Below are 27,117 nucleotides of genomic sequence, written 5' to 3'. Positions count from 1 at the left end.
AGACCTGCTTTAAACATTACTTATCGAGATATTTGGTTGCAAACTACTGGGACAACCTGATGACCTGTAATACAAAACTAAATAAATGCAAAGGAAGTAGAAAGGCAGAAAGTGATAATGGAGGCATTGATGAACTATAAAATTTAAAAAATGGTGGAACACACAAAATAAATTGAAACACATTCTACCTGTGTTTGAAGAATTTTGTTTTCCATTACATTAAACTTTTGCAATATGCATTTTAACAAAGCAAATTTATTTAATGATTTTTATAACCTGCAAAAGACACAAATATTAATTATTCCTTTCTATACTTTGAAACTTAGACAATTTATTGACTTACATGTGGAGTACCTGTTCTGAGCCGAGGATCTAACAGAGGCCTTGCTCCTTTTATCACTAATTTTTCTTTGGCTTGGCTTCGCGGACGAAGATTTATGGAGGGGGTAAAAAGTCCACGTCAGCTGCAGGCTCGTTTGTGGCTGACAAGTCCGATGCGGGACAGGCAGACACGATTGCAGCGGTTGCAAGGGAAAATTGGTTGGTTGGGGTTGGGTGTTGGGTTTTTCCTCCTTTGCCTTTTGTCAGTGAGGTGGGCTCTGCGGTCTTCTTCAAAGGAGGTTGCTGCCCGCCAAACTGTGAGGCACGGTTTGAGGCGTTATCAGCCCACTGGCGGTGGTCAATGTGGCAGGCACCAAGAGATTTCTTTAGGCAGTCCTTGTACCTTTTCTTTGGTGCACCTCTGTCACGGTGGCCAGTGGAGAGCTCGCCATATAACAGGATCTTGGGAAGGCGATGGTCCTCCATTCTGGAGACGTGACCCATCCAGCGCAGCTGGATCTTCAGCAGCGTGGACTCGATGCTGTCGACCTCTGCCATCTCGAGTACTTCGACGTTAGGGGTGTAAGCGCTCCAATGGATGTTGAGGATGGAGCGGAGACAACGCTGGTGGAAGCGTTCTAGGAGCCGTAGGTGGTGCCGGTAGAGGACCCATGATTCGGAGCCGAACAGGAGTGTGGGTATGACAACGGCTCTGTATACGCTTATCTTTGTGAGGTTTTTCAGTTGGTTGTTTTTCCAGACTCTTTTGTGTAGTCTTCCAAAGGCGCTATTTGCCTTGGCGAGTCTGTTGTCTATCTCATTGTCGATCCTTGCATCTGATGAAATGGTGCAGCCGAGATAGGTAAACTGGTTGACCGTTTTGAGTTTTGTGTGCCCGATGGAGATGTGGGGGGGCTGGTAGTCATGGTGGGGAGCTGGCTGATGGAGGACCTCAGTTTTCTTCAGGCTGACTTCCAGGCCAAACATTTTGGCAGTTTCCGCAAAGCAGGACGTCAAGCGCTGAAGAGCTGGCTCTGAATGGGTTATCACTAATAGTCTTACTGGAAATATGCAAACTCATGATTACCACTTGAGGTATGGAATAGGAACAGGAGTAGACCATTTGGTCCATCAAATAAGATCATGGTTAGGGTAGCACTGTCCATATAATACAACACTATTACAGCACCAGTGACCTGGGTTCGATTCTGCAAGGCTTTTGTATCTTCTCCCCATGTCTGCGAGGGTTTCATCCAGTGCTCTGGTTTTCTCCCACATTCCAAAGACACTTGGGGTTAGAAGGTTAATTTGGGCATATGTTTTGGGCATATGGGTGTATTTGGGTGGCACACCATCGTGGGCTGGAATTGTAACCATGCTACATCTCTAAATTTAAAGAAAGTAAATGGTGCATCCAGCTTTTCTAGACAGCCTTACCACCTTTTCCCCATGACTCTGATTCAGTGCTGATCAAATCTCTCTATTTCATCTATGAACAAATACAGCCTCAATAGCTTCATGGGGTCAGGGATTAAAAAGACTCAACTCTTTGAGAAAAGAAATTCTTCCTTAATGGGCATCTTTTTATTGACAAGATGCCCTCTTGCACTGGACTCGTTCGTAAGGGGACACATTCTCCCAGCATTTACTCCGTCAAGTCCCCAAAGATTCAGATATACAGTAAAACTCCTGTTATCTGGAATTCAAGCAACTAGCAAAAAATAAATAGGTAAAAAACGTGGAAGTTTAAAATTGGCGCACTTCAAGAACCGGATAATTCACTTATCCGGCATCTATTAATTCCCATGTGCCAGATACCAGGCGTTTTATGGTATTTCAATAACATTTCATACGATTCTTCTTGGCTGCAATGAGTAAAGAACTAGCCTGTTCAATCTTTCCTTATGAAATAATTAATCTAGACTCTAGAGCAAGGAAGGATCAGCATGGTAAACTTTCTCGGAACTCCTTTACTAAGGGGACCAGAATTGTACAAAGTACTCTGTGGTCTCACTAGTGACTAATACTGTTTCAGAAAGACTTCCCGACATTTGCACTCCAACCCTCATGAAAAATGTTGCAAACATTCCATTGCCCTCACTGACTCCCTACTGCCTGTGTGACTACTTTCTGGGCTTTGTGTTGGAACCCTCAAATCCCTTGGTGCTGCACCTTCCTCCGTTTAATCTGTCCAAAGTGAAACTTCATTGACTCCTTTTGGCAACTTTTTAACCCACATCCTTCTCTCAACTTCCTTTCCCTAAACCTTTGTTTCATCTGCAAAATTTGTTGATATTATATATAGTTTTTTTTAAAAAAGAGAGGTACAGCAGGGTAACAGGCCCTTCCAGCCCACAAACCTGCCCTGCCCAAATGCACCCATGTGGGCAATTAACCGACTAACCCCTTATGTCTTTTGAATGTGGGGGGGGGAATCAAAAACAACTCGAGCGCCTGAAGGAAACACATGCAGACATGTGGAGAACATATCAACTCCTTACAGGTGGAGAACATATCAACTCCTTACAGGTGGAGAACATATCAACTCCTTACAGGTGGAGAACATATCAACTCCTTACAGGTGGAGAACATATCAACTCCTTACAGGTGGAGAACATATCAACTCCTTACAGGTGGAGAACATATCAACTCCTTACAGATAGAGCTGGATTTGAATCCGAGACCCTGGCACTGTAATAGTGTTGCAGTAACCTCAACACCAATCTTTTCTCAAACTCATTCACGTATAATCCCTGGAGCACCTTACCAATTGCAGGTTGTCGACCTGAAAATGCCCACTTCCTCCCTATTCACTACGTGCTGCTTTTTGGTAATTAGACAAGTACTTATTCATGCAAATATATTACTTCCAACACCAAGAATTTCAGTGTCATGAAAAAGAGTTTTTATGTGCACCTTGTTGAAAATCCAAATACATTCAATCTATTGGTTCTCCTCTACCCCCTCAGATACTTACTCAAAGAACTCCAATAAATCAGACATGATTTCCTCTTCCGGAAGCTACGCTGTCCGAATCTTTTAGACATCATTCTTGGCTGTGACTTTCCCCTCGGTAAAGGGGAAAAGGGTCAATTTCCCCCAACCCCTTCCCCAAAGCTACACCAAATGTTAGATGTTGGTTGCAATTTTCTGTGGCTAGTTGATTGTCATGTTTGTAGCTCAAGGTACAAACTTGGATCCAGGAAAGGAGGTTACCGAGTGATAAGATCAAAAGATTCCACCATGAAACAAAAATAGGATAATTAGAAGACCAAAAATATGGCCTTGATTTCAATTTCCTCCTTCGCAAAGGTCAGGTTCCCTGGGAAAACCACTGCTCCCCTAATGATCCTATTGTAAAATTAAAAGCAACCTGGAATACTTCTAAAAATTAAAATAGCAAAAATAGAGCATTAAAGGTGAACCTTTTGGGAATATGGACTCTGAAGAATGCAATAAAATCAGATGCAGAGATGTACGAGCATTTAATACCAAACAAATATTATTTTCACCTCCATAATGACTCATAGTGAAATGACTGAAACATTTCCATTTCACAGCATCCTGCCCACGTGGACAGCAGGGAACCAAGAGTGGTGGGTGTATGGAATAAGCTGCCTGAGGAAGTACCTGAGGCAGGTAGTACTGTAGAAGAAATATTTAGATGGATACGTGGATAGGATAGGTGGACCAAATGCACACGTGTGGGATTAGTGTGGGTGGTGCATTTTTGGTTAACATGGGCCCATTTCCAAGCAGAATGATTCTACGACTATGATGAGATGAAATTAGCAATTGTTTCACCCCTCAACATCAGTCAGCATGGAAATCAAGTTTCCACCTGAAATTTCTTTGCTATTCAGTCATTGGGAATGAGCATCACGTCTAGGGCCTCAACGTTATCACAATTCCCTAATTTATATCAAATGAAAGGAAATTATGAGAAGAAAACATAGGGCTTTGTGTTTATAAAATGCTGCCATCAAAACTTCTTGATGCTCTGTTTCAAAAGGAAAATATGCCTCTGGCCTGCAGATTTCTCCACTAGCAGGGATACTTCCTATGTGTGTAAACATCTGAACTATACTGTTGGAAAAGAACAGTTTAAAGTTCAGAATACTTGAATAAGACTGAAAAGTTGTATTGGATTCTTGCTGCCTGCTGCATAAATCAGGCAGTACGGCACAGGACGGAGTTTTGGACATCGGTGAATCCTCTCTAAATATGTCACCAGCTACATGAAATGAAGAATAGTTACTCTGTTAGACTCTCTTTGAAAGTAATTTACACTGCGGGAAAAATGGTACAGTGCTTCACCTTGTCAGACAGCCTCGACCCGTTGGGTCATTTGCCTCGAAAAGCTGTTTGAGAGTGTAAAATCCACCAGATTGGATCTTTTCATGCAGGACATATTGCAGCTGGAGGGGAGAAACATAAACATAGAACATCAGGCTGAACAAAATGCTGCTTATAAAGCCTTATTCTGCAGATGAAAATTTAATTTTGACTTCCTCCTAACATTCATTCACAGACAACGGTAAGCAAATCCACAGCATCTTATAAATCAGAAACATACTATTTGCATATACCATGAACAGGCAGCATGACGCAAGTTTAACTGTTAGCATCTCAAAGTGCCAAGTACTTTGTACTTTTGCCTATATCAAATATACTACTCTGGTTGACGTTGAGACACAACCCATTTTAAAGGAGTGTGATTATACAGATAACTGGAATTAACATAAGGGTCTGTTCCTTCCTTAAGCTGCTCTAAAGTTAAATATTTAAGGTTAAGGTTCTAATTTGGTCATGTAATACTACATTTAGAACCGTGCATCTTGGCGCCTCACAGTTCGGCGGGCAGCAACCTCCTTGGAAGAAGACCACAGAGCCCACCTCACTGACAAAAGACAAAGGAGGAAAAACCCAACACCCAACCCCAACCAACCAATTTTCCCTTGCAACCGCTGCAACCGTGCCTGCCTGTCCCGCATCGAACTTGTCAGTCACCAACGAGCCTGCAGCAGACGTGGACGTACCCCTCCATAAATCTTCATCCACGAAGCCAAGCCAAAGAAGAATAAAGAATGTAATATGAAATGCTTTTACTTTGTCTACCATAGAGAAGACAGAGAGTCACCACTGTCAAGCACCCCTCACAGAAATGAGACCCCAGCGTGGAACTAACTCGTGACCCTGGTTAAGGGGCCAGGTGTCCTTTTCAAACCTGTCACCTTTTAAATCATAAACTGTAATAATACACTTTGTGTCTGCCGATTGTGTTGTTTTTTTACGACTTATGCAGTTAGTATATTTAGTGCAGTGGTTCTCAACCTTTTTCTTTCCACTCACATTCCTCTTTAAGTATTTCCTATGCTATAGGTGCTCTGTGATTAGTAAGGAATTACTTAAAGTGGGATGTGGGTGGAAAGGAAAAGTTTGAAAAACACTGTTTCAATCGTACTTAATTGACTCGTTATGTACACGGTTTCAGAACTCCAAAGGAAATAGGCCAATGACAATTTTTCTCAAGGAAAATATTTCAGTAACAATTGGGTCTGGAGCAGTGATTCTCAACCTTCCCTTCCCACTCACACACCACCTTAAGCAATCCCTTACTAATCACAGAGCACTGATTACTTAAAGTCCTATGTGAGTGGAAAGAAAAAGGTTGAGAACCACTGATTTAGTGATTGAATTGTTTTTTTTTTGAAACCATGACTGAAATTGAACATTTGCTCTCGCAATCAAATCAAAGCAAAAATGATTTAAAATAGAATAAAGCATTCTTTATTTATTATGAGGCCAAGGTAATTATTGTAAATGTACGCCAATAGAATTGGCATTCAGGTCAGAACGTGCAAATTTCTGGGGCAAATCAAGCAAATACCAATCTTTCCATTGGAGAGCCGATACAGTTGGCTTTGCCAGATTCAAATATGAAACAGCAAAACAGGGGCAGGAGTGGGGCATTCAGCACTTTTGCCCCTTCTCTGCCATTCAATCCAATCATGGCTGCTCCATCTCAGTGCCATATACCTGCTCACTCCCAATGATCCTTGGGTTCCTAACTCCTCCTTAAGTATATACAACAAGTTGTCCTCTGCCTTCAAGTTCACCTCTTCCAAATGAAGCATTTTTCCTCGTCAATTCAAGCTTGCAGATGCCACAACAGTCGTTGGTCTCATCAGCGACAACATTGAGTCCCAGGACAGAGAAGGGGTGGGAAATCTCGTGAAATGATGTGAGAGTACAAACTGAGTCTCAACGTGGACAAGTCGAAGGAGCTGATTGTTGACTTCAGGAGGGCCAGGAACAACCACCCCCCCACTACACATCAACAGCTCTGTAGTGGAGAGTGTGGAGAGCACCGAGTTTCTTAGAGTTCACTTAACTAGTGTCCTATCGTGGACACTCCACATCTCCTCACTTGTCAGGAAGGCGTAACAGTGACTGCACTTCCTGAGAAGACAAGCGGGGAAGACTACCGGCCACCATTATTTCAACCTTCTACAGGAGTGTCTTGGCTGGATCGCAGTGTGGTACGGTTTCTGCAGAGAAATGGATCAGAGGTCAATCCACAGGATCATAAGTATGGCAGGGAGAATCACAGTGCCAGATTAAGGTAGTACAGGGACTGTAACATTTATTTTAAAGGGATCTTAAATCATACCAGCTCATGCATGCACAGTGAGTGAGAGGGAAGTGTGACAGCAGCACACCGTTAGTGCTTGAGCAATGAGGGGAAGCGTGACTGGCACCCCCCCACCCCCTCCCCCAAGAGTTTCTGAGGCTGACCCCGCATGTCTGTTTTGGCAAGTTTGAAATAGTCTCAATTATTCTTAACAAAATTATGCTAGCTTTCTCAGATCACTATATATTCAGTGATCACTAATGGCGTATCTAGGGAACATAGCGCCACCACCCCCCCCCCGAATAAAACTTACATATTTTGCACTCGCGCTGAAATTCCCCTCCCCTCCCCTGTTAAAACTCACTTACATATTTTGTTAAAACAAAACTTACTCATGGTGGTGATGGCAGCTGGCTCAATGGGTGCCTTTGTTACCCGTAATCCCCCATGCAGCTGGAACCACGTGCCAGCGCCAGGGAAATGCAGAGCAGTTCCAGCTGTATGGGGGATTATGGGTGACGAAGACGGCCATTACTCCCGCATTGAGCTGCCACTGTGACAGCAGATGGAGCGGCATTCTGGTGAACTCCAGAAGCACGGCATCCCTGCTGCCACGTTGGGAGTTAGATTGGGGGAGTGCCTGTTCATTATACCATTTTCATGGAATTTAAATTTGTTCCCCAACTCTTAAGTAGGCCTTTATCAAAGGGGCCTTCTGAAATACCATTGACACCACATGCACAAGATCTCCCTCATCTCTTCTACCAGCCAGATCTTCAAATATACTCCAGCAAGTTTGTCAATTTTCATTTCTTAAATCCATTCGACAGTCTAACCCTGTTTATATGTTATCACATCCTTTCTCAGACATTTTCCCTACAAATGATGTTGAGTTGACTGTTTTTCCCAACTTTTTAAAAACAATGAATTTTCATTTGCTACCCTCCAAAATCCATGTCTGTTCTATAGTATGTAAGTTTAGCAATTGACATTCAACACCCTCACTATTTTCACTGCGACTTTGTCTGCAGATGACGTGGCCCTGGAGATTTAGCAGTTTATGGAACAATCAATCTCTCTAGCACTTTTCTAAATCCAAGGCTAACTTCATTTAATTTCTCTTTTCATTTGTCATCTTGGTGAAGGCACTAAAATACTGCGTGCCCTCTTCTGTGAAAAGGGAACCAAAGTATTTGTTTAGAGGGCAGTACAGTTAGCACAACGCCTTTATAGCATCAGCGACCAGGACCAGCGTTTAAATCCCGCGCTCTCCGTAAGGAGTTTGTAAGTTCTCCCTGTGTCTGCGTGGGTTTTCCCCAGGGGCTCTGGTTTCCTCCCACCGTTCATAACGTACCAGGGGTGTGTTAATTGGGTATAAATTGGGCGTCATGGACGAAATGGCCCATTACGGTGCTGTAGGTCTAAATTCAAATGTAATTGCTTTTGTACTTTTTTTTGTTTCACATCATGAATTTAATTGCAAAAGGGACCTTTATTTGCCTTCGATAATCTTTTTCTTACAATACACTAGAATGGTCTGTTTTTATTTTCCTTCTACGTTCATTCTCAGATTCCACTTTTGCTCTACCACTTTTATGGTTTTATTTTGCTAAATTCTGAACTGCTCCCAACCCACATTCTATTTTTCCTAGAACACTTCAACGACTCCTCTTTGAATCTGGTACACTATCCTTAACCTTCATTGCAAGCTATGGTTGGATTACCTTTAGCGTTTTGGTGTCAGAACAGGATGTATAACTGTTGCCACTACTGGATTTGAACCTAAATGTTAGCCATTATCCAGTTACTAGGTCTTTCTTGAAGGTCCTTCATCTGTCTTAGTTCTCTCCTTGCACCTTTGTAGTTTCCTTTGTTTAGGTTTAGGACTTATCTTCAGATGGAACTAGTGATGAAGAATTTTAAAACATTCCTGTTCAATAAAAGGAATCTTTATAACAATCTTCACCATTTTATTTTTTCCCATTTTGACCCAATTTACTGCTTGCCTTTTCTCTTGCTATTTAGTTTATTCCTATTTCCATTCCCTGCCTTGTTTCCAACCTTACTGAATTCCCTCTGAGGTTAACATTAATGTTACACAGTTCAATCTCACCTCAATTTGGTTCCTGTCACAATGATACCATCTCATTTCCCTCCACTCTGCGTTAGATCACAAGAACATCTGTGTCAGGCTGTTGTTCGTTAACTACAATTCTGCAGGAAGGGGAGGGCCTTCATTGATGGGACAGTTGGTCAGTAGCTTTAGGATCCTGGGCATCCACATATCAGTGCCCATTCCTGGACAACCGTGAACAAGACACACCGACTTATCTACTTTCTAAGGACGCCAAGAAGGTTTGAATGTCACCGAATACTCTAGTCTTCTACTGTACCAAGGAAGGTACATCACCTCACACCCTGTTTTGAAAACCCAAATCCTGAATCCAAATGCCTGCTGAAAGTTGTAAACCTAGCCAAGTCCATCACAGACACCACTTCTACGTGAGATGCTGCCTCAGGAAGGCAGCCACCAGTGTCTGGTCAGGCACTCTTCTCACTGCTACTTTCAGGCAGGTGCAGAAGCAGAAAATCCAGCACCTCCTAGTTCAAGAACAGTATTTTTTTCCCCCATGGCAGTCAGGTTCCTCACCTCCCTCTGTAACCCTAACCATAACATTACTCCAGGGCCACCGAAGATCGGTCTTCACTGTTGTAATATCATATCTGTATGCAACTGAATATTGTCTATTCTTTTATAATCATCTTTTTAACTTGTACTTAATGTTTTTTCAGTGCATTTGCACTTTGTGCTTGTGTCTTTGACAATAAACTCCTTCAGGTCAGGTTTCAATAGAATGGAAACAGGCCCTTCAGCCCATTTTGTCAAGCTGGTCCCATTTGCCTGTGTTTAAGCCATATTCTTCTAAATCTTTCCTATCCATGTGTCTGTCTAAATAGCTTTTGAACGTCTGTCGAAATATCTTTTGAACACAACAATTGTCCCAGCTTCTACCATTTCCTCTGGCAGCTCATTCCATCTACCCACAACCCTCCGTGTAAAGGAGGTGTCCCTCAGGTCTCTTAAATCTTGACCCCTCATGTTAAATCTTTGCCCTTTAAATTCACCAGCACTGGGGAAAAAGGCTATGATTACATTGTCTATGCCCCCTCATGAGTTTATAAACCTCTCTCAAGTTCCCCCGCCCCTCCCCACCCCACCCCAGCCTCCTATGCGCCAGGGAGAAAAATCCTAGCCTCTCCATACAATTCAAGCTCCCCACCACCCCACCCCCCCCTCAAGTCCCGTCAACATTCTTGTGAACCTTTTCTGCATCCCTTCCAGCCATAAAGATATCTTTCGTACAGCTGGCTGACCCAAACTGCGCACATTACTTCAAGGGCTGTCTCTCCAATGTCCTGTACATTATGACGTCCATACTCCTGTACTCAATGCCTTGATTAATGAAAGCAAGCCTGACTAATATCTTCTTCACCACCCTGTCATCATCCTTAATTATAGATCATTATGGTATTGGTTTTTATTTTCAGAAGGTCACAATGTCTTTCAACCACAGGATGCCTGTCACTTGAAAGCATCTCTCTTCTGAGTTTTACAGCCAGACAGAAAGCTTTAAGATAGCTGCATTTGTTTCCATTTAGACAAGTCAGAACAGCTGATATGTCAGTTCCATATTGCTGACGATTGCCAGCTTATAAATTAAGTCTCCATCGAAGAGGCCTGTTTCTACTGCTTGACAGGAGAGGTCTCAGTTCATGGCTTAAGTGCATTTTGTGTTGAATATGCTGCGGATCTCGGTCAAATTGATAGATCTTGGGAATAAATCGTTCAGCTACAAATGCTGCTTCTGGGCTAGTTCATTATAAGCAGAGAGGGAAAAGAAATCAGTCAGTCTCTGTTCTAGCAAGATGCCCAGCAATCTTCCTGGAAGTAAGCGTATTCACGCTGAAAATCAGAAAATAATAATAGAAAATCCTGGTCTGTCATTGCCAAAGAAGCAATTTATTTTGTCTCTGAATAGATAGGATTAGATTCATCAGTTCTGTGAGCTGAATCAAATTTGGTGTTCAGGTCAAGAGTATTAAATGAACTAGCTGCAAAGCCTCAGTAAGTTAAGTACATTACTGAAAAGAAAATCCATTCTGAGATTTTGAAAAAATACCATTGACCCAGATTTTGTGGTGAGATAAACAGGACTTGCAGTTGTAAGAGAGGAAACCCGACAGTAGTTTCTGGAATATGTACGTAATGAAATATGGCATCTGGAAGTTACTATTAGTGAACGTCTTGCTCGTTTGCCACCTTCCATGGTGCAACCAGCACCATTGCTGAGTTCTCGGGAATTTCAACTATTTAGAAATTATTACAATGGCAAATTAATCTCTGAAAACATTATGCCTCTTCGGATAAAATGTAGCAAAGTTAGTAACGCTGAATAATTCTAAAAGAGCTAATTTAATATGAATAGACTACAATTCTCCACAATAATTGTTCAAAAATTCCATTGCAGTTATATTTAACTTTTTGAAATGTTATTTCAGTTTCTATTTTAATTCTGTGTTTCGATCTTTATTTTGCTCTCTTCAAAATGTTGAAAAGGTTGGTTAGTTGTTAGGACCTGCAACTTTCTGGTTTGTTATCGGTAAGAATTACTTCTCTGATCAACTCCCTGGTCTGCCTGATAACATCACTCCTGCCTAATGTCAGATGTCCTGTATTTGAAGTCAGTAAACAAGAAATACAAACTGCAGAAATCACTAGATTTCCATGGGTAACTTTCTTTGTCATGGACCAAAATGTGTGGGTTATTGCGACAGATATCATTAATTAAATTGAACTGTTTATTGCCATGTGCACAGAGATACTTTGCTTTGGCTGCTATCCAGGCAAGTGAATATATACTTCACTACAGTTGGTACTGCAATAATAAAAATGCAAGGTGTATTAAGTTCATGAGTTTAGGGTATCGTCTTACACAGACAAAGGGCAGGGTGAAGAATAAAGTACACTTAAAGCAGTGCATGGACATAATCTTTTATCAATAAGAGGTCTATTTAAGAGTCTGATTAAAAAAAACAGGAAGGAACCTTCGCTTGAACCTGGAGCTATTTTTAAGCTTGTTTGTCTTCTGCCAAATCAAAGGAAGGTGACAGGGCGGGGAAAGAAAAATGTTACCAGTCTGAGATAGTGTGGTGCGCTGAGGTAGCAACAAGCAAGCACGCACAAAACTCAAAAGACTGTACAACAGGCTTTATTCCAGTAAAGGAATGAACACCATTTCAAGCCTTGGTGACTCCCCGTGTGACTGGCTCAGGTCTATATTCAGGTTGGCTGATTGACAGCCGGCCAGGTGGAGTCAGCCCCTTAGGTGGTCTTCCTGCAGGTACAGAGATCGCCCCCTCCAGTAGGCTGGTGGTCATATCACCACAGTTAGATCCTTTAATACTTTCTTGATACAGCGAGAGATACAGACAGAGTTGATAGAGGGGAATAAAAACACAATGCTGGAGAAACCCACAGGTCAAACAGTATACTTTATGTAGCAAAGATCAAGATTGAAGTTTATCTTTGCTACAAAAAGGACACTGTTTGACCTGCTGAGTTTCTCCAACATTGAATTTTTACTTCAATCAGTCTCTAAAGACTTTTGGGTTTTACTCTTGTTAGAGGGGAGGTTAGCTTGTGTGATGGCCTGAGCTGCATTCACAACTCTCTGCAGTTCCTGTACCAAGCTCTGATGCATCTGGACAGGATACTATCTATGCAAATTAGTAAGTGACCTTGGGCACTTGTCAAATTTCCTTTGGCTTCTGAGAAAATAGAGTATTTGATGTGCTTTCTTGGACAAGGTGATATTGACTCCCAAGAACTAGAAGCTCGCCACCATCTCTGCCTCAGCAGCACGATTTACATACACTACCCACTCCCCTCAGGTCTTTTATTTTTGCAACAATGAGAGAGAGAGAGAGAGAGAGAGAGAGATCATTTTGACAGACTGCCACTAAACTCTAGCCATTCTCACACAGAAATGCCATGATATTGCCGTAAGGAGGACGGCATCAAGCTTGACCCGGTCATTCACACAGAACTGAGCAAAGTTAGCAAAACGCTGGGTCAGAGTGCAATTTCACACAGAAGGTTGGCATTCCTGGACCAAAGGAGGAGGGTCATCTGACGCAATAGCGTCAATGCCATCTTCCATACCAGAGCTCGTCCCAGTAAGCAGCTTTCACACAATGTGACATTCAGGAGCTGTGACAAGGTCTGCTGGCAGTCTAATGCCAGCAGAGAAAGGACCTCCCCTCCCCATTCTGGGTCGGCATTTTTCAGAGAGCAAATATGTCGTCAAAGTGCCGAAAATCTCCCAGAATGAAACAGCTGTCTGAAAGCATCTTCTATCTCACCGTCGTTTGAGATTTGGACTACAGTGGTGGAGTCATCTGCCAGCTTAAAGATGGAGACAGAACAGTATGTCACACAGCTATGAGCATGTGGGGAGTATTGTAAAGGGTTGAGTACATGGCCTTGCAGGTCACCTTTGTTAAGGATTATCATGGAGGAAGTGTTGTCATTAGTGTTTTTTTAGACAGCAATGTTGGAAAATCTGAAAGATTTGACATAAATTAACATAATTACTCTCCTTATGGTCATTTACACTAAATGCCTCAAGTTCCTGTGCGCGTTAGTCCCGGTGCTTTTATGTGGAGCAACATGACCTGCCTGATCTGGATATTGAATTCATGAGGTGAGTTTTGCAGTGCGATTTAGGCCAGTTGATGAAGTGGACAAAGACGATGTGGTCAAACAATAATCATGGCTTTTATTAGAAGAAACTCATGGTACAATAATGAAAGAGAATAGGAGTAGACACAGTTATACCCAAGGGGAGTGTCCGTAACAGTAGAGATAATGCACAGCCAATGTTAGTATAGCAAGGCTCGCCAGAGGGGAGACAGGCAGCTTGGCAGACATTCACCACAGTCTCCCCCGGCAGAAGAAGGGTTAAAATCAAAAGGACAATTGCTAGGAAAGACTGAAGCAAGCGATACATGGATACCATGTTTGGGATTGAGAATATTCTAACAGCCAAATTACGCCAGTATCTAGCAAGCAATCAAAATATAATGAGATGTTTTACGAATATGTCAGCCTATCAGGTTGTTTACAAATTCCGGTGCTTCTTCTCAAAACAGGTGGCTCCTTTGCAACCTTGGGAACTGGTACAGGTCCTGGGTCTGTAGTATGGGAAGGACTGACTTCTGGACCCACTCCAGAATCGCCAGCGTGAGGCAGTGGAGTCTCAACATGGCCATCTGAAAGCTTACTAGGGGTCACAGGTTGGGGAGGTGAGCCCAATCTCTCAGGCTCACTCGGAGTAGGGGTGTGAGGAAGGGGTGAACCAGGCGAGGCCAGATCTCTTAGGGGTACAGTGTCAGTACTCCCATCTGAGAATTTAACATGAGCGTAGTTGGGGTTGGTGTGCAGTAGCTGAACTGGTTGGACTAGGGAGGGGGTCTGTTTTACGCGCCCGAGCTTGGCTCTTCAGCAGCACGGTTCCAGGCTCAGATAAACAGGCTGGCCAGTCCATCACAGTTCCTGGTTTTCTAGGAAAGGCATACATATGTTCATGAGGTGTTTGATTTGTTGCAGTACACAATAATGACTGAATAGAATGTAGCGCCTCAGGCAGCACCTCCTGCCACCGGATAACAGGGTAACCACGTGTTTTTAAAGCAAGATTAACAGTCTTCCAGACTGTAGCATTAGCCCTTTCAACCTGCCCATTGCCCTGTGGGTTGTAGCTCGTGATACGGATGGTGGCAATCACCTTCTGTAGCAGGGCTCGCCGCAGTTCAGCGCTCATGAATGCTGAGCCCCTATCGGTATGAATGTAATTGGGAAAACCAAAAATGCTGAAAATTCTGTCAAGTTACTTAATGACAGACACTGACGAGATGTCAGGGCATCGCAAAGGGAAACCTGGAATATTCATCAATTACAGTAAGGAAATATACATTTTTGTTGTTGAAAGGTAACGGTCCTTTAAAATCTAAACTAATTCTCTCAAAAAGTCAGGTTGCCTTGATGAGAGTGGCCTCCGGAGCTTTGAAGTATTGCAGTTTGCATTCTGCGCAAACGGGACAGCTTTTAGTCAGTTTCCTGACTTCTTCCAGAGTAAGGAAGGTTGTTAGCCCTTATGTAGTGGAAGAACCTCGTGACTCCTGGGTGGCACAGTCTGCTATGGATCTCTTTTAGCCCCTCTAGCTGAGCACCAGCAGCAGATTGTGACAATGCATCAGATTAATGGATCATTTAACCTGCCTGATCTGTACTGGATCTCATAATTATAAGTTGAGAGTTCTATTCGCCAGCGTGCCATCTTATCGTTCTTGATTTTACTTTTGTGTTTAGTACTGAACATGTAGGCTACAGATTTCTCATCAGTGACAAGAGTAAATTTTCTGGCAGCTAGAAAGTGTCTCCAGTAGCAAACAGCTTCAATAATAGCCTGGGCTTCTCTTTCAATGGCAGGATGTTTAAGTTCAGGTCTGTGTAATGTGCAGGAGAAGAATGCCACAGGTCTGCCCTTTTGATTAAAGGTTCCTGCCAAGGCACAATCTGAGGCATCAGTTTCCACTTGGAATGGGATATCCTCGTCAATGGACAAGAGTGCAGCTTTGGCAATATCAGCTTTAATTCACTCGAAAGCCTTCAAGGCCATTGGAGAGAGAGGAAAAAATTTAGTGTCAAACAGAAGGCCTGCCTTTATGGCGTAGACCCGAACCCATTTGCAGTAGTAGGAAAAGAATCCCATACACCTTTTAAGGGCTTTTGCTGAGTCTGGGGGTGGTAACTTCTTAAGGGGGGACCATTCTTTCTGGGTCAGGGTGGATTTTGCTCTTGCGGACAATGTAGCCCAGAATGGGTAGCTTTGTCACGTTAAACACACGTTTGCCCTCGTTAAATGTAAGGTTGAGTTCTTTAGCTGTTGCTAAAAATGTCTTTAAGTTGTTGTCGTGCTCAGCCTGTGTTTTCCCACAGATAGTGACATTATTCAGATAGGGAAACGTACCCTGTAACTCATACGTCCTAACAATCTTATCGATTTCCCTCTGAAACACCGACGCACCGTTAGTGACCCCAAAAGGTATCCTTTTAAACTAGTATAACCCCCCATCAGCCTCAAAAGCCGTAGAGGGCTGTTCCCTTTTCTTAATGGGGATTTGGTGATAAGCTGCTTTGAGGTCGATAGTGGTCAACACTTTGTATTGCACTATCTGATTAATCATTTCATTGATGCGTGACAGGGGGTAAGCATCCAGGTTAGTGTAACGGTTGATTGTCTGGCTGTAGTCAATAGCCAGTCGTCTCTTAGTGTGATTTTTCACGACTACCACTTGGGCCCGCCAGACTCTTACTAGGTTCAGTTATTCCCTCTTTAAGCAGTCTCTGGGTCTCCGCTTTGATAAACTCACAATTCTCTTTGCTGTAAGAATGGCTCTTAGTGGCAATCGGTTGACACTCAGGGGATAAGTCACTGAAAAGGAGCTTTGATCTTTAATGTGGACAGACTGCAGTTACTAGCGCGGGGGACGGTAAGTGTGGGTAGTGGCCCACCAAAATTTAACACTACACTGTTCATCTGAGATTGAATATCTAACCCCAATAACACGGGGGCGCAGAGCTCCGGCATAATAAAGAGCCAAACATCAGCAAGGCAATGTCCCTGCAAATTTAAAGTAACTTTACACTTGTCCCATACAGATTTCACTACAATCCATCGATATCTTTCGGTTCACTGGATATCTCCGCAAATTTAAGACTCTGGCAACTTTCTCGTGGATGTAGCTGTCAGTACTCCCAGAGTCTATTAGGCAATCAGGAGTCTCACCATTCACCTCCCCCTTCATAGTCGACCATTCCAGTCCATAACATCCCCCAAGCTTTACAGTCAATTGAGCTATCACAGGGGATCTCACCTCGCTGTCACTTGATGTTAATTCAACCTGTTCGTCTGAAGATTCCCCCTTTTCACAGTTGTCTTCCATTCCTGCAGCTCCAGGACTCATTTTCTTGGTGCTTCTCTTCTTCTTATCAGTGGGAGTACTTTTCGCTTTACACGCTTTAGCGAAGTAGCCGAGTTTCCCACAATAGCTGCAGGTTGCAAATCGAGCCGGGCACTTCTGTCTGCGGTGCCAGCTCTTATCACAGAGGTAGCATTTTTCAGGAGTTCACCCTTTTCTTTCCTTCGGGGTTCCAGCACTCCTGGATGTTTCTTTCTAGCATTTCACTGGACCGCATGGCACTTCTCAGTGTTTTGGCTAGAGTGACTGCCCGGTCGTAGGTTAAGGGCTCCGTCTCCAGCAGCCTTTGTCGGATGTAACTGGAGTTAATCCCGTTGACAAAAGCATCCAGCTTCAAGGCATTGTGGTGTTGTTGCACATTGACTGCCCTGATATCACATTCGTTTGTCAGCGAGTCGAGGGCCAGTGCATAGGCACCATCACTTTCCCCGGGTTTCTGGCGTCTAGTCAGCAACTGGTGTCAAGCAAGCACCACGTTCCATGGCACTGCATAGTAAGCAGACAGACGTTCCCAGGCTATAGCCCGAGTGGTAGCTCCTTGCGTTATGGTGAAAAGGACCTCACCCAGCAGAGAGTTCAGGTGGCCCCACTGTATCACCTCATCGACCACGTTGTTTCGAGCCATGTACTAATCGAAACAAGCAATCCAGTGGTTGAAAATTTCTCTGGCCCTCGGGGCAGACTGGTCGATTATCAGCCGCTCTGGCTTGAGTGCTGCATCCATTTCTGCTAATAAAATTGAAGTGCCAGTTGATGAAGTAGACAAAGACGATGTGGTCAAACAATAATCATGGCTTTTATTAGCAGAAGCTCCTGGTACAATAATGAAAGACAATTTTTAGACTGCCCAAGTAACAGCAAATTTCGTTGATTGTAGCGTTACATGCCTACAATCTAAAAACCCTAATTAGTTCTTGCTATTTACAGTCTGCAGGTCTGAAGTATAGGATCCAGGTATAGAGTGGGGAGGGGGTGGGGGGACCAGTCACCTATGTCTTGCAGTTTGGAGATGTTAAGGTTTGATTCTGATTCTGACACAAGGTATCCAAAGTGTTTGAAAATAATTAACAATATTCATAATATGTAACCAGTTCAGATGGGAAGAAATGTATTTGAATTCTATTTGAACAGTAGAGATGAAATGTTATTGGTCAGCAATCTTGTAATCCTTCAGCAGAAGGAAGTCACCCAGGCATTTACAAACTTTGACCCACCTACAATCAAGATGCAAAAATAAGTTTCCAGGTTGAGGGCATGTGATTAAGTCAAATTTGACATGCCGAAACATCATTTCACTAGTCCCATTGATCTGAACCCAGTTCATAACCCTCCAGACCTCTCCCATCCATGTATCTATCCAACTTATTCTTAAGAATGAGCTGCCACATCAGATGGCAGCTCATTCCACACTCGCACCACTGTCTACGTGAAGTTCCACCTAAACCTTTCTCCTTTCACTCGAAAGCCATGTCCTCTTGTATTTATCTCTCCTAATCTAAGTGGAAAGAGCCTACTCACATTTACTCTGTCTATACCCCTCATAATTTTGTAAATTTCTATCAAACCTCCCCTTATTCTTCTATGCTCCAAGGAATAAAGTCCAAATCTGTTTCACCTTTCCCTGCAACTCAACTCCTGAAGACCTGGCAACATCCTAGTAAATCTTCTCTGTACTCTTTCAATCGCACTGATACCCTTCCTGAAGAAAGGCAACCAGAACTGCACACAATTCTCCACATTTAGCCTCACCAATGTTTTGTAACATCCCAACTCCTATCTGCAATATTTCGATTTATGAAGGCCAAGATACCAAAAGCTTTCTTTACAACCCTGTCTATTTGTGACACCACTTTCAGGGAATTATGTATCTGTATTTCCAGATCCCTTTGTTCCTCCGCACTCCTCAGTGCCCGACCATTTACTGCGCAAGTCCTGCCTTGGTTTGTCCTTCCAAAATGCAACACCTCACACTTGTCTGCATTAAATTCCGTCTCCCATTTACTGGTCTTGTAGATGCACGAAAAGCGAGAGTGGAGGAGTGATTGTTTAATATGGTTACTAAAGTACCAAATCGAGTAACCTGCTTTGTCAAAGAAGGTCTCAAGTTTCTTCAATGTAATTCGAACTGTTTGGAACCAGACAGGTGGAAGATATTCTTTTACACCTTGATTCTTTAAATGCAATGATTTGAAATGTATTCAAAAGTTTTTATTCTGAAAGTCCTGAAGTTACAGCCAATGAAGACATCCATTCCTGATAAAAGCATATATCTTTCTCATCCTAATTCAGGCATAATTATTCTGAAACCAGTTATATTCATACACAGCCAATTATATAAAGCTGGCACCTATTACCTTATTGTTCAGTGCCTTGTTATATCACTGGGAATTTATTCCAGGTCATTGGAACCTCACCAATATTTAAAAAAAAACATTTTAATAGATTAAAATAAAGAATACAAGGAAATAGTGTAAATTATCACGAAGGATTGAACAGAATATACAGTGCATCATTTGAGCAAATTTCTCATGGCATGAACTTCTGCCTGATATTTTGGTCCCCGCTTGCCATACAATAAATATTTTCTGTCCTGTTGCTTTAAGGACACCTGCCCCCTATACATTTGATAAAGGCAAAATTCCATTTTCAATGTTGTCAGATTTTATAATTAAACTGTACTGCTCAATGATATTTGCAGCTTGCCACAACAATTCAAGATTTGTCATTGCCTAAAGAAGTATTTTCTTGAGAATTGCGTCGTTGCAACATAAAATATACAATCTAAAAAGAGTTCTCACCTCATCAATTTTTAGTCTCATCTGTGTCCCAGGTCTTGATAACGTAATTGTTTGAACATCACAATCAACTATTCTGGGGTCACAAGCCCAATGCTTTTCTAACAAAATCAAAAGTTATCATTATCATGTGTAGGGCTACAAAGTTATGAATTGAAGCTTCCAATGAATAAAATATGAGGTTACAGTTTAGTTGCTTTAAGTTTGCATTACCAATTAGTGGTAATTCTGCCGCACCTGCAGGTAAAAGAATCTCAGGGTTATATGTGATATCATGTATGTAATCTGCAAAAAGACCACCATGGATTGAAAAAAGCACAAGAATTTATTGTCATGAGCCGGTCGTGAAATTTGTTGCTTTGCAGCAGCGTCATTTGTACAAATCACCTTACAAAATAAATAAATAAAAATAGTGCAGGAAAAAAGTCAAAGGCAGGCAGCGCCTGTGCTTCATTGTTCATTTAGGAACACAAGGGCCCGGAACTTGCTGCCAGCAGGGAATTGCCCTCACACAGGTGAGTGACCTGCATGGTCAGTTTAAACTGAATCTACGGTTATCAGCTTCCTTGGTAATGATGAACCAATCCTCATTGTTTAGACTTTGTATAATGCCAGAGCATTGCTAATGCAGGCTGGACCAAGCCTCACATATTAAACTGCTGTAAGAAATGATAAGCACTTGCTGCCATCTTGTTCACTGGCTGTCAAAAAATTGAAGCATCTTGAAATATAAACAAAAACTAACATACTTAACGACATTAAAAACAAATTAGGAATATCCGTAGATGTTTGGTGATTTGCATTTGTTCCGCGCAACCTTAAACTTCATTCGGAGACAAACTCTTCATTTGTGATGCAGTACGTTTGAGGTAACAAACTAATGACGTTCACAAGTTAATGTGGAGTTTCAGGCCACTCACGTTTGGCATTTCAGAAGAGCTGCAGACTGGTTCAATGGTCATGGTCAGTAAACAATAGGCAGCTCGTTGAATGAAAGGGAAGGAGGGAACCCCATTCTTGCTAACAATCGAGTTTGGTAAATACGTGTCTATGTGGAGTATGTGCTGACCATGCCCTCTAAAGAGGCGGAAATGTAAATTCTAGTGTTACATCCTGATTCAGGTAAATTTATACTGCTACCAGTTATATTCCTAAACAGCCGTCTCATTTATCTTTACACAAACCAAGTTATTTATAGAACACTAAAACGAAGGGCAGAAGGTTTGTGATGAGCAGGCAAAGTTGCACGCTGCAGCGCAGATCCCTTCCCCGCACTTGGTTTGTAGTCTCCCATTAACCCCAGTGTTGGCAAGCACTGTTGGGTATGATCCTTGAATACGCCATTTGTGTTCCTGCATTATTCAGGAGAAGAGCAAACGCCAGCCCATCTCCAAGGGTTATCAGACAACATTAGCAAAGCATCCTGATCACATTTCATTTTAAGCAGGCTTTGTCAATAGTGGCCTGTGCAGAATCTTAAGAAGCGATGGCCAGATTAAATCACCCTGATTGGGAAGGAAGGTTTTCCTGAAGCATTTTTTAAAGAGCTGTTCTTTCTGATTGCTCTGAGAGAACATTCTTCATGTATTTTTCTCATTCACACGTGATAGGAATTCAAATTTTCGGTGTGGGTAGATAGATGCATCTCTGAAAACATACAATTCACAAAACGGTGCACACTTAACTCAACCTATAAATAAAATTTAATTTAATATTGCCACTTACTGAGATTTAGCCAACGATCCAGCTTCCTCCAGTTATCCAGCTGTTCCATTTTGTGTTTTTTTAATGTATTCTCTGAAGCAGATCCACATCCACTCCTTTCGGATGAATTCTTACTAAATTTTGAAGCCATCCCACTATTTTTCTGAGAAGCAGATCTTCCGGTGCACAGTCCTTGGCTTGACCGTGTGGAAACACCCTGTACTGAAATTGTTTCAGGATCGCCCAGCCTCGATAAAGGATGTTGTAATTCAGGAAACCTGGATGACAAACCAAAATGTGAGGCAGATCTAGTAATACTTACCAGGGCCATGTTGATTAGGTTTATCTGAACAAGTATGAAATCACGATAATTTGGAAAGCATTGCTCCCCTACCAACAAATAGGAACGAGCCACATCAATAACATTGGGTTACTATGGGAAACCTCAATTCAATACCTCTGAAAGAAGTTAGCTCCAGGGGAGCTCTGACTGAATGACTAAAAGTCCTGATTAAATGGTGTGTCATTGGAGAACTTAGTAGTTCAGAGCTGTCTATCACTCCTTTGTGCTTCTTTGAACAAAAGGATATGTTTATTTGTTCCTCTTGTTTGTTGTTTTTAAATCAATGCTGTGCTAATGGTTGCCAGCAATTTCAACCTTCAATTACTGCAGCATCCCTTAAAGAAAAACACTATTGCCTTATCTCAACCAGAAGTCCAATACAGAGACATCACCTGCATTTTTCTACCTAGAAAGGCCACGGCTCAAATTAAATTCCGACTTGCCTTCTCTGCAAGTTATTTCATATCCACCACCATGCCCTTTCCAACAGCACAGGAAGTCTTGTCTTTTGCAATCCAAACCTCACCTTCTAAAAGAAGGTTCATTATTTGCCACAGCTTAAAAGTGGGTTGAAAACAAAAGCTGAAAGAGACACAGACACATTAAAAATGGATTTTGCTGTGGATATTTTTTTGAAAAGTAGAGCTGCCTGTGCTTCTTCGTGCTAATTTTTTCTTGTGGGACAAATGCCATTGGCCTATCAACATCAAGGCAAAGAATGATTTGAAAAGCATTTCAGATTTATTGTCAGATTACATACATGATATCACATACAACCCTGGGATTCTTTTACCTGCAGGTCTGGCAGAATTACCACTAATTGGTAATGCAAAAAAAATAAACTGTACATCTCGTAACACATGTTCAGATAAAGAAATGTAAAGAAACTAATTGTGCAATACAGAAAAAAAATTAAATCAATAAAGTGCAAAACTAAGAGTCCTGAAACGAGATCTTGATTGAGTTTGTCGTTGAGGAGTCTGATGGTGGAGGGGTAGCAGCTGTTCCTGAACCTGGTGCTGCAAGATTGTGGCACCAAGACCTTTTTCCTGATGATAGCAGCAAGAACAGACCATGTTCCTTGATTTACCTTGAAGGGTTCAAGCCCGAAACATCAGTTTTGTATAATTACCTTTGCTCTATAAAGGACACTGTTTGACCTGCTGAGTCCCTCCAGCAGGTGTGTTTTAAAGAATATGCGTGTGCTGGGTGATGTGGATCCTTGACAATTGCTGCTGCTCTCCAACGGCTGTGTTCCCTGTAATGTTCTCAATGGTGGGGAGGGTTTTGCCTGTGATGTCCAGGGGTATTAGTTGGCCCAGACCATCTTGCAGCTGGTCAGCACTTTCCACCGCACATCTGTCAAAATTTGCCCGGGTTTCTGATGTCAAATCAAACCTCTGCAAACTCTTGAGGAAGTAGAGGCACTGACATGCTTTCTTCATGATGCCATTAGTGTGTTGGGTCCAGGAAAGATCCTCCAAGACAGTTGCTCCCAAGAACTAACATTTTCTCACCCTCTCCACTCCAATCCCCCAATGATCACTGAATCACACACACCTCTGGTTTCCCTTTCCTGAAGCCAATAATCAGCTTCTTGAATGCAAGGATTTCTTCGGTGCACCATTCAGCCAAATTTTCAATCTCCCTCCTGTTTGCTGACTCATTGACTTTTTAAAAAATACAACCCACTAGCACAGCACGCCCGAGACGTCACAGCACGCCCGAGACGTCACAGCACGCCCGAGACGTCACAGCACGCCCGAGACGTCACAGCACGCCCGAGACGTCACAGCACGCCCGAGACGTCACAGCACGCCCGAGACGTCACAGCACGCCCGAGACGTCACAGCACGCCCGAGACGTCACAGCACGCCCGAGACGTCACAGCACGCCCGAGACGTCACAGCACGCCCGAGACGTCACAGCACGCCCGAGACGTCACAGCACGCCCGAGACGTCACAGCACGCCCGAGACGTCACAGCACGCCCGAGACGTCACAGCACGCCCGAGACGTCACAGCACGCCCGAGACGTCACAGCACGCCCGAGACGTCACAGCACGCCCGAGACGTCACAGCACGCCCGAGACGTCACAGCACGCCCGAGACGTCACAGCACGCCCGAGACGTCACAGCACGCCCGAGACGTCACAGCACGCCCGAGACGTCACAGCACGCCCGAGACGTCACAGCACGCCCGAGACGTCACAGCACGCCCGAGACGTCACAGCACGCCCGAGACGTCACAGCACGCCCGAGACGTCACAGCACGCCCGAGACGTCACAGCACGCCCGAGACGTCACAGCACGCCCGAGACGTCACAGCACGCCCGAGACGTCACAGCTCACCCGAGACGTCACAGCTCACCCGAGACGTCACAGCTCACCCGAGACGTCACAGCTCACCCGAGACGTCACAGCTCACCCGAGACGTCACAGCTCACCCGAGACGTCACAGCTCACCCGAGACGTCACAGCTCACCCGAGACGTCACAGCTCACCCGAGACGTCACAGCTCACCCGAGACGTCACAGCTCACCCGAGACGTCACAGCTCACCCGAGACGTCACAGCTCACCCGAGACGTCACAGCTCACCCGAGACGTCACAGCACACCCGAGACGTCACAGCACACCCGAGACGTCACAGCACACCCGAGACGTCACAGCACACCCGAGACGTCACAGCACACCCGAGACGTCACAGCACACCCGAGACGTCACAGCACACCCGAGACGTCACAGCACACCCGAGACGTCACAGCACACCCGAGACGTCACAGCACACCCGAGACGTCACAGCACACCCGAGACGTCACAGCACACCCGAGACGTCACAGCACACCCGAGACGTCACAGCACACCCGAGACGTCACAGCACACCCGAGACGTCACAGCACACCCGAGACGTCACAGCACACCCGAGACGTCACAGCACACCCGAGACGTCACAGCACACCCGAGACGTCACAGCACACCCGAGACGTCACAGCACACCCGAGACGTCACAGCACACCCGAGACGTCACAGCACACCCGAGACGTCACAGCACACCCGAGACGTCACAGCACACCCGAGACGTCACAGCACACCCGAGACGTCACAGCACACCCGAGACGTCACAGCACACCCGAGACGTCACAGCACACCCGAGACGTCACAGCACACCCGAGACGTCACAGCACACCCGAGACGTCACAGCACACCCGAGACGTCACAGCACACCCGAGACGTCACAGCACACCCGAGACATCACAGCATACCCGAGACATCACAGCACATCCAGAGAAGAGCTTGGACATTGTGATTATTTTAGTAGATAAGTTGGTAGTAAAAAAATCCACCCTTGGGCACTAAAAATGTCTGAAATTCACCACAGCACAAATAGATAAGGAAATGTTTAAGATTGGGAATGTTAAAGATATACTTACCTGCACGACACTATTACAGCGCGAGTGACCCAGGTTCTACTCCAGTGCTGTCTGCAAGGAGTTTGAACATTCTCCCTGTGACCCATGTGGGTTTCCTCCCACCATGCAAAGCCATAGGGAACTTGTAGGTTAATTGGTCACATGGGCATATTTGGGTGGTGCAGACATGTGGACCGGAAGGGCCTTGAACTGTGCTGTATCTCTAAAATTTAAAAAATATTACAGGCCAAACTGGTGAAGCCACACTAATGGATAGTTGGAAAATAAAACTCTAAAATATTCAAGGGTAACATAGATTAAACACCCCCTTCATGAACTGAAGAAAAATCCAATTCTCAAAAAAAATTAAAGGAAATATTTGGAAACAACACACCAAATTTGAACTTGCATTAATAGTCAAAGGATTGCAAACCTTTCATTTTGACCAACCACTCTGCAGCAACCATACCAAACTATGGCAGAGGTTATTTTCTCCAGTTTTTTTGATTTTCATCTGTCAAAAAGCCACTGTCATTTTGCCACTGTTAACTAAACTGAATCCTCGCTTTTTCATGTTCAAGAAGGAGAACTTCAAGTACAATAACCTTTTTTAAAATGAAGATTTACCCACTTCATCTATTGTTGATGACAATTTTCATCCAATAGAAAATGCGTTTGAGATGATCCAATGATATTGCTGCTATTGTATTCAGCTAATATATCAGCTGAGGTTCCTTATGTTAAAGTTCAATTCAAATTTGTCGTCATCTGATTATAAAAGTACAGTACAACCTGATGAAACAGCGCTCTGTGCAAAATGTGGAGACATACAACCAGACAGCTCACATAGAGACAAGCAATACCTATGCAGGACAAGTTTTTCATCAATCAAAATAAATAAATATTATTTCATGAATACGAGTACCAGATGGTTTGTGGAAGCAATTTCTTTGGTTGTTCAGCATTTTCACTGTCCGTGGGAAGAAGCTGCTCCTCAGCCTGGTGGTGCGGGCTCTGATCCTCCTGTATCTCTTCCCTGACGGGAGCAGCTGAAAGATGCTGAGTGCAGGGTGGAAGGGGATCCTCAATGATTTTGCGTGCTCTCTTCAGACAACTATCCCATCGATGGGCGGTGGGGGGGGGGGTGGTGTTGAGGGGAAGAGAGATTCCAGTGATCCTCTCTGCCACTCCTCTGGTCCTGTGGACTGACCTCCATTTCTCTGCAGCAACCATACCACAGTGCATTGCAGCCAGCCCAGACACTCTCGATAGAGTTCCTATAGAAAGTTGATATAATGTTGCCCATTATAAACGGCAATGATTTAGTCATTTACCTCAGCGAAAAAAAATCACCCCAAGTACTAACAAGAGCCACGGGCATTTCATATTCAATCAGCTTAAATCTGCCTTTGAAGGGCAGCAGTCATAATTGTTTGGGTAAAACCAGCAAAGTTGGTGGATTCAGTTTCAGTCATGGAACATCATGATAAAATTCCATCTAGAACAGAAAAAACCATTTCAGTTAACTAAATTACATACAAGATTCTACAATTACTTTCCAGAAGAACCCATGGGTTAAACATGGATACATAAACCTATAAAGAATCTTAATATTTTGAAATGAACCTTTCATGTCTTTGATACAGTGTTGTTATTTCAGTACCATATACTTGTTCAAAACTGGGTCGACTACTACTAAATACAGACACAGACTAGACATTGAGAACAAGCTTTAGATTATGCACAGTTACACCAAATCAGTAAATTTGTCTTGTAGAATCAATTAAGCAGCAAATTATATACAGA

General features: G+C 43.4%; 1 protein-coding gene across 1 annotated transcript in view; it reads right to left on the bottom strand.

The window, feature by feature from the left end:
* Positions 1–26,804, bottom strand: part of LOC138744178 (EF-hand calcium-binding domain-containing protein 6-like) — a 43,529-nt gene extending 16,725 nt beyond the window's left edge. The window contains exons 1-4 of the mRNA XM_069899887.1: positions 26,237–26,804; positions 21,580–21,836; positions 19,858–19,955; positions 4,639–4,739 (exon numbers count right to left, since the gene is read on the bottom strand). Of these exons, the coding sequence (XP_069755988.1) occupies positions 4,639–4,739; positions 19,858–19,955; positions 21,580–21,836; positions 26,237–26,556 (776 nt within the window). The 5' untranslated portion in view covers positions 26,557–26,804. The remainder of the gene's footprint in view (positions 1–4,638; positions 4,740–19,857; positions 19,956–21,579; positions 21,837–26,236) is intronic.
* Positions 26,805–27,117: the final 313 nt, after the last annotated feature.

This window comes from Narcine bancroftii, chromosome 10 (assembly GCF_036971445.1).
Source record: "Narcine bancroftii isolate sNarBan1 chromosome 10, sNarBan1.hap1, whole genome shotgun sequence".
Taxonomy (NCBI): Eukaryota; Metazoa; Chordata; class Chondrichthyes; order Torpediniformes; family Narcinidae; genus Narcine; species Narcine bancroftii.
The sequence above is the reverse complement of the archived record's forward strand: the minus strand, read 5'-3'. Positions and strand labels throughout refer to the sequence as shown.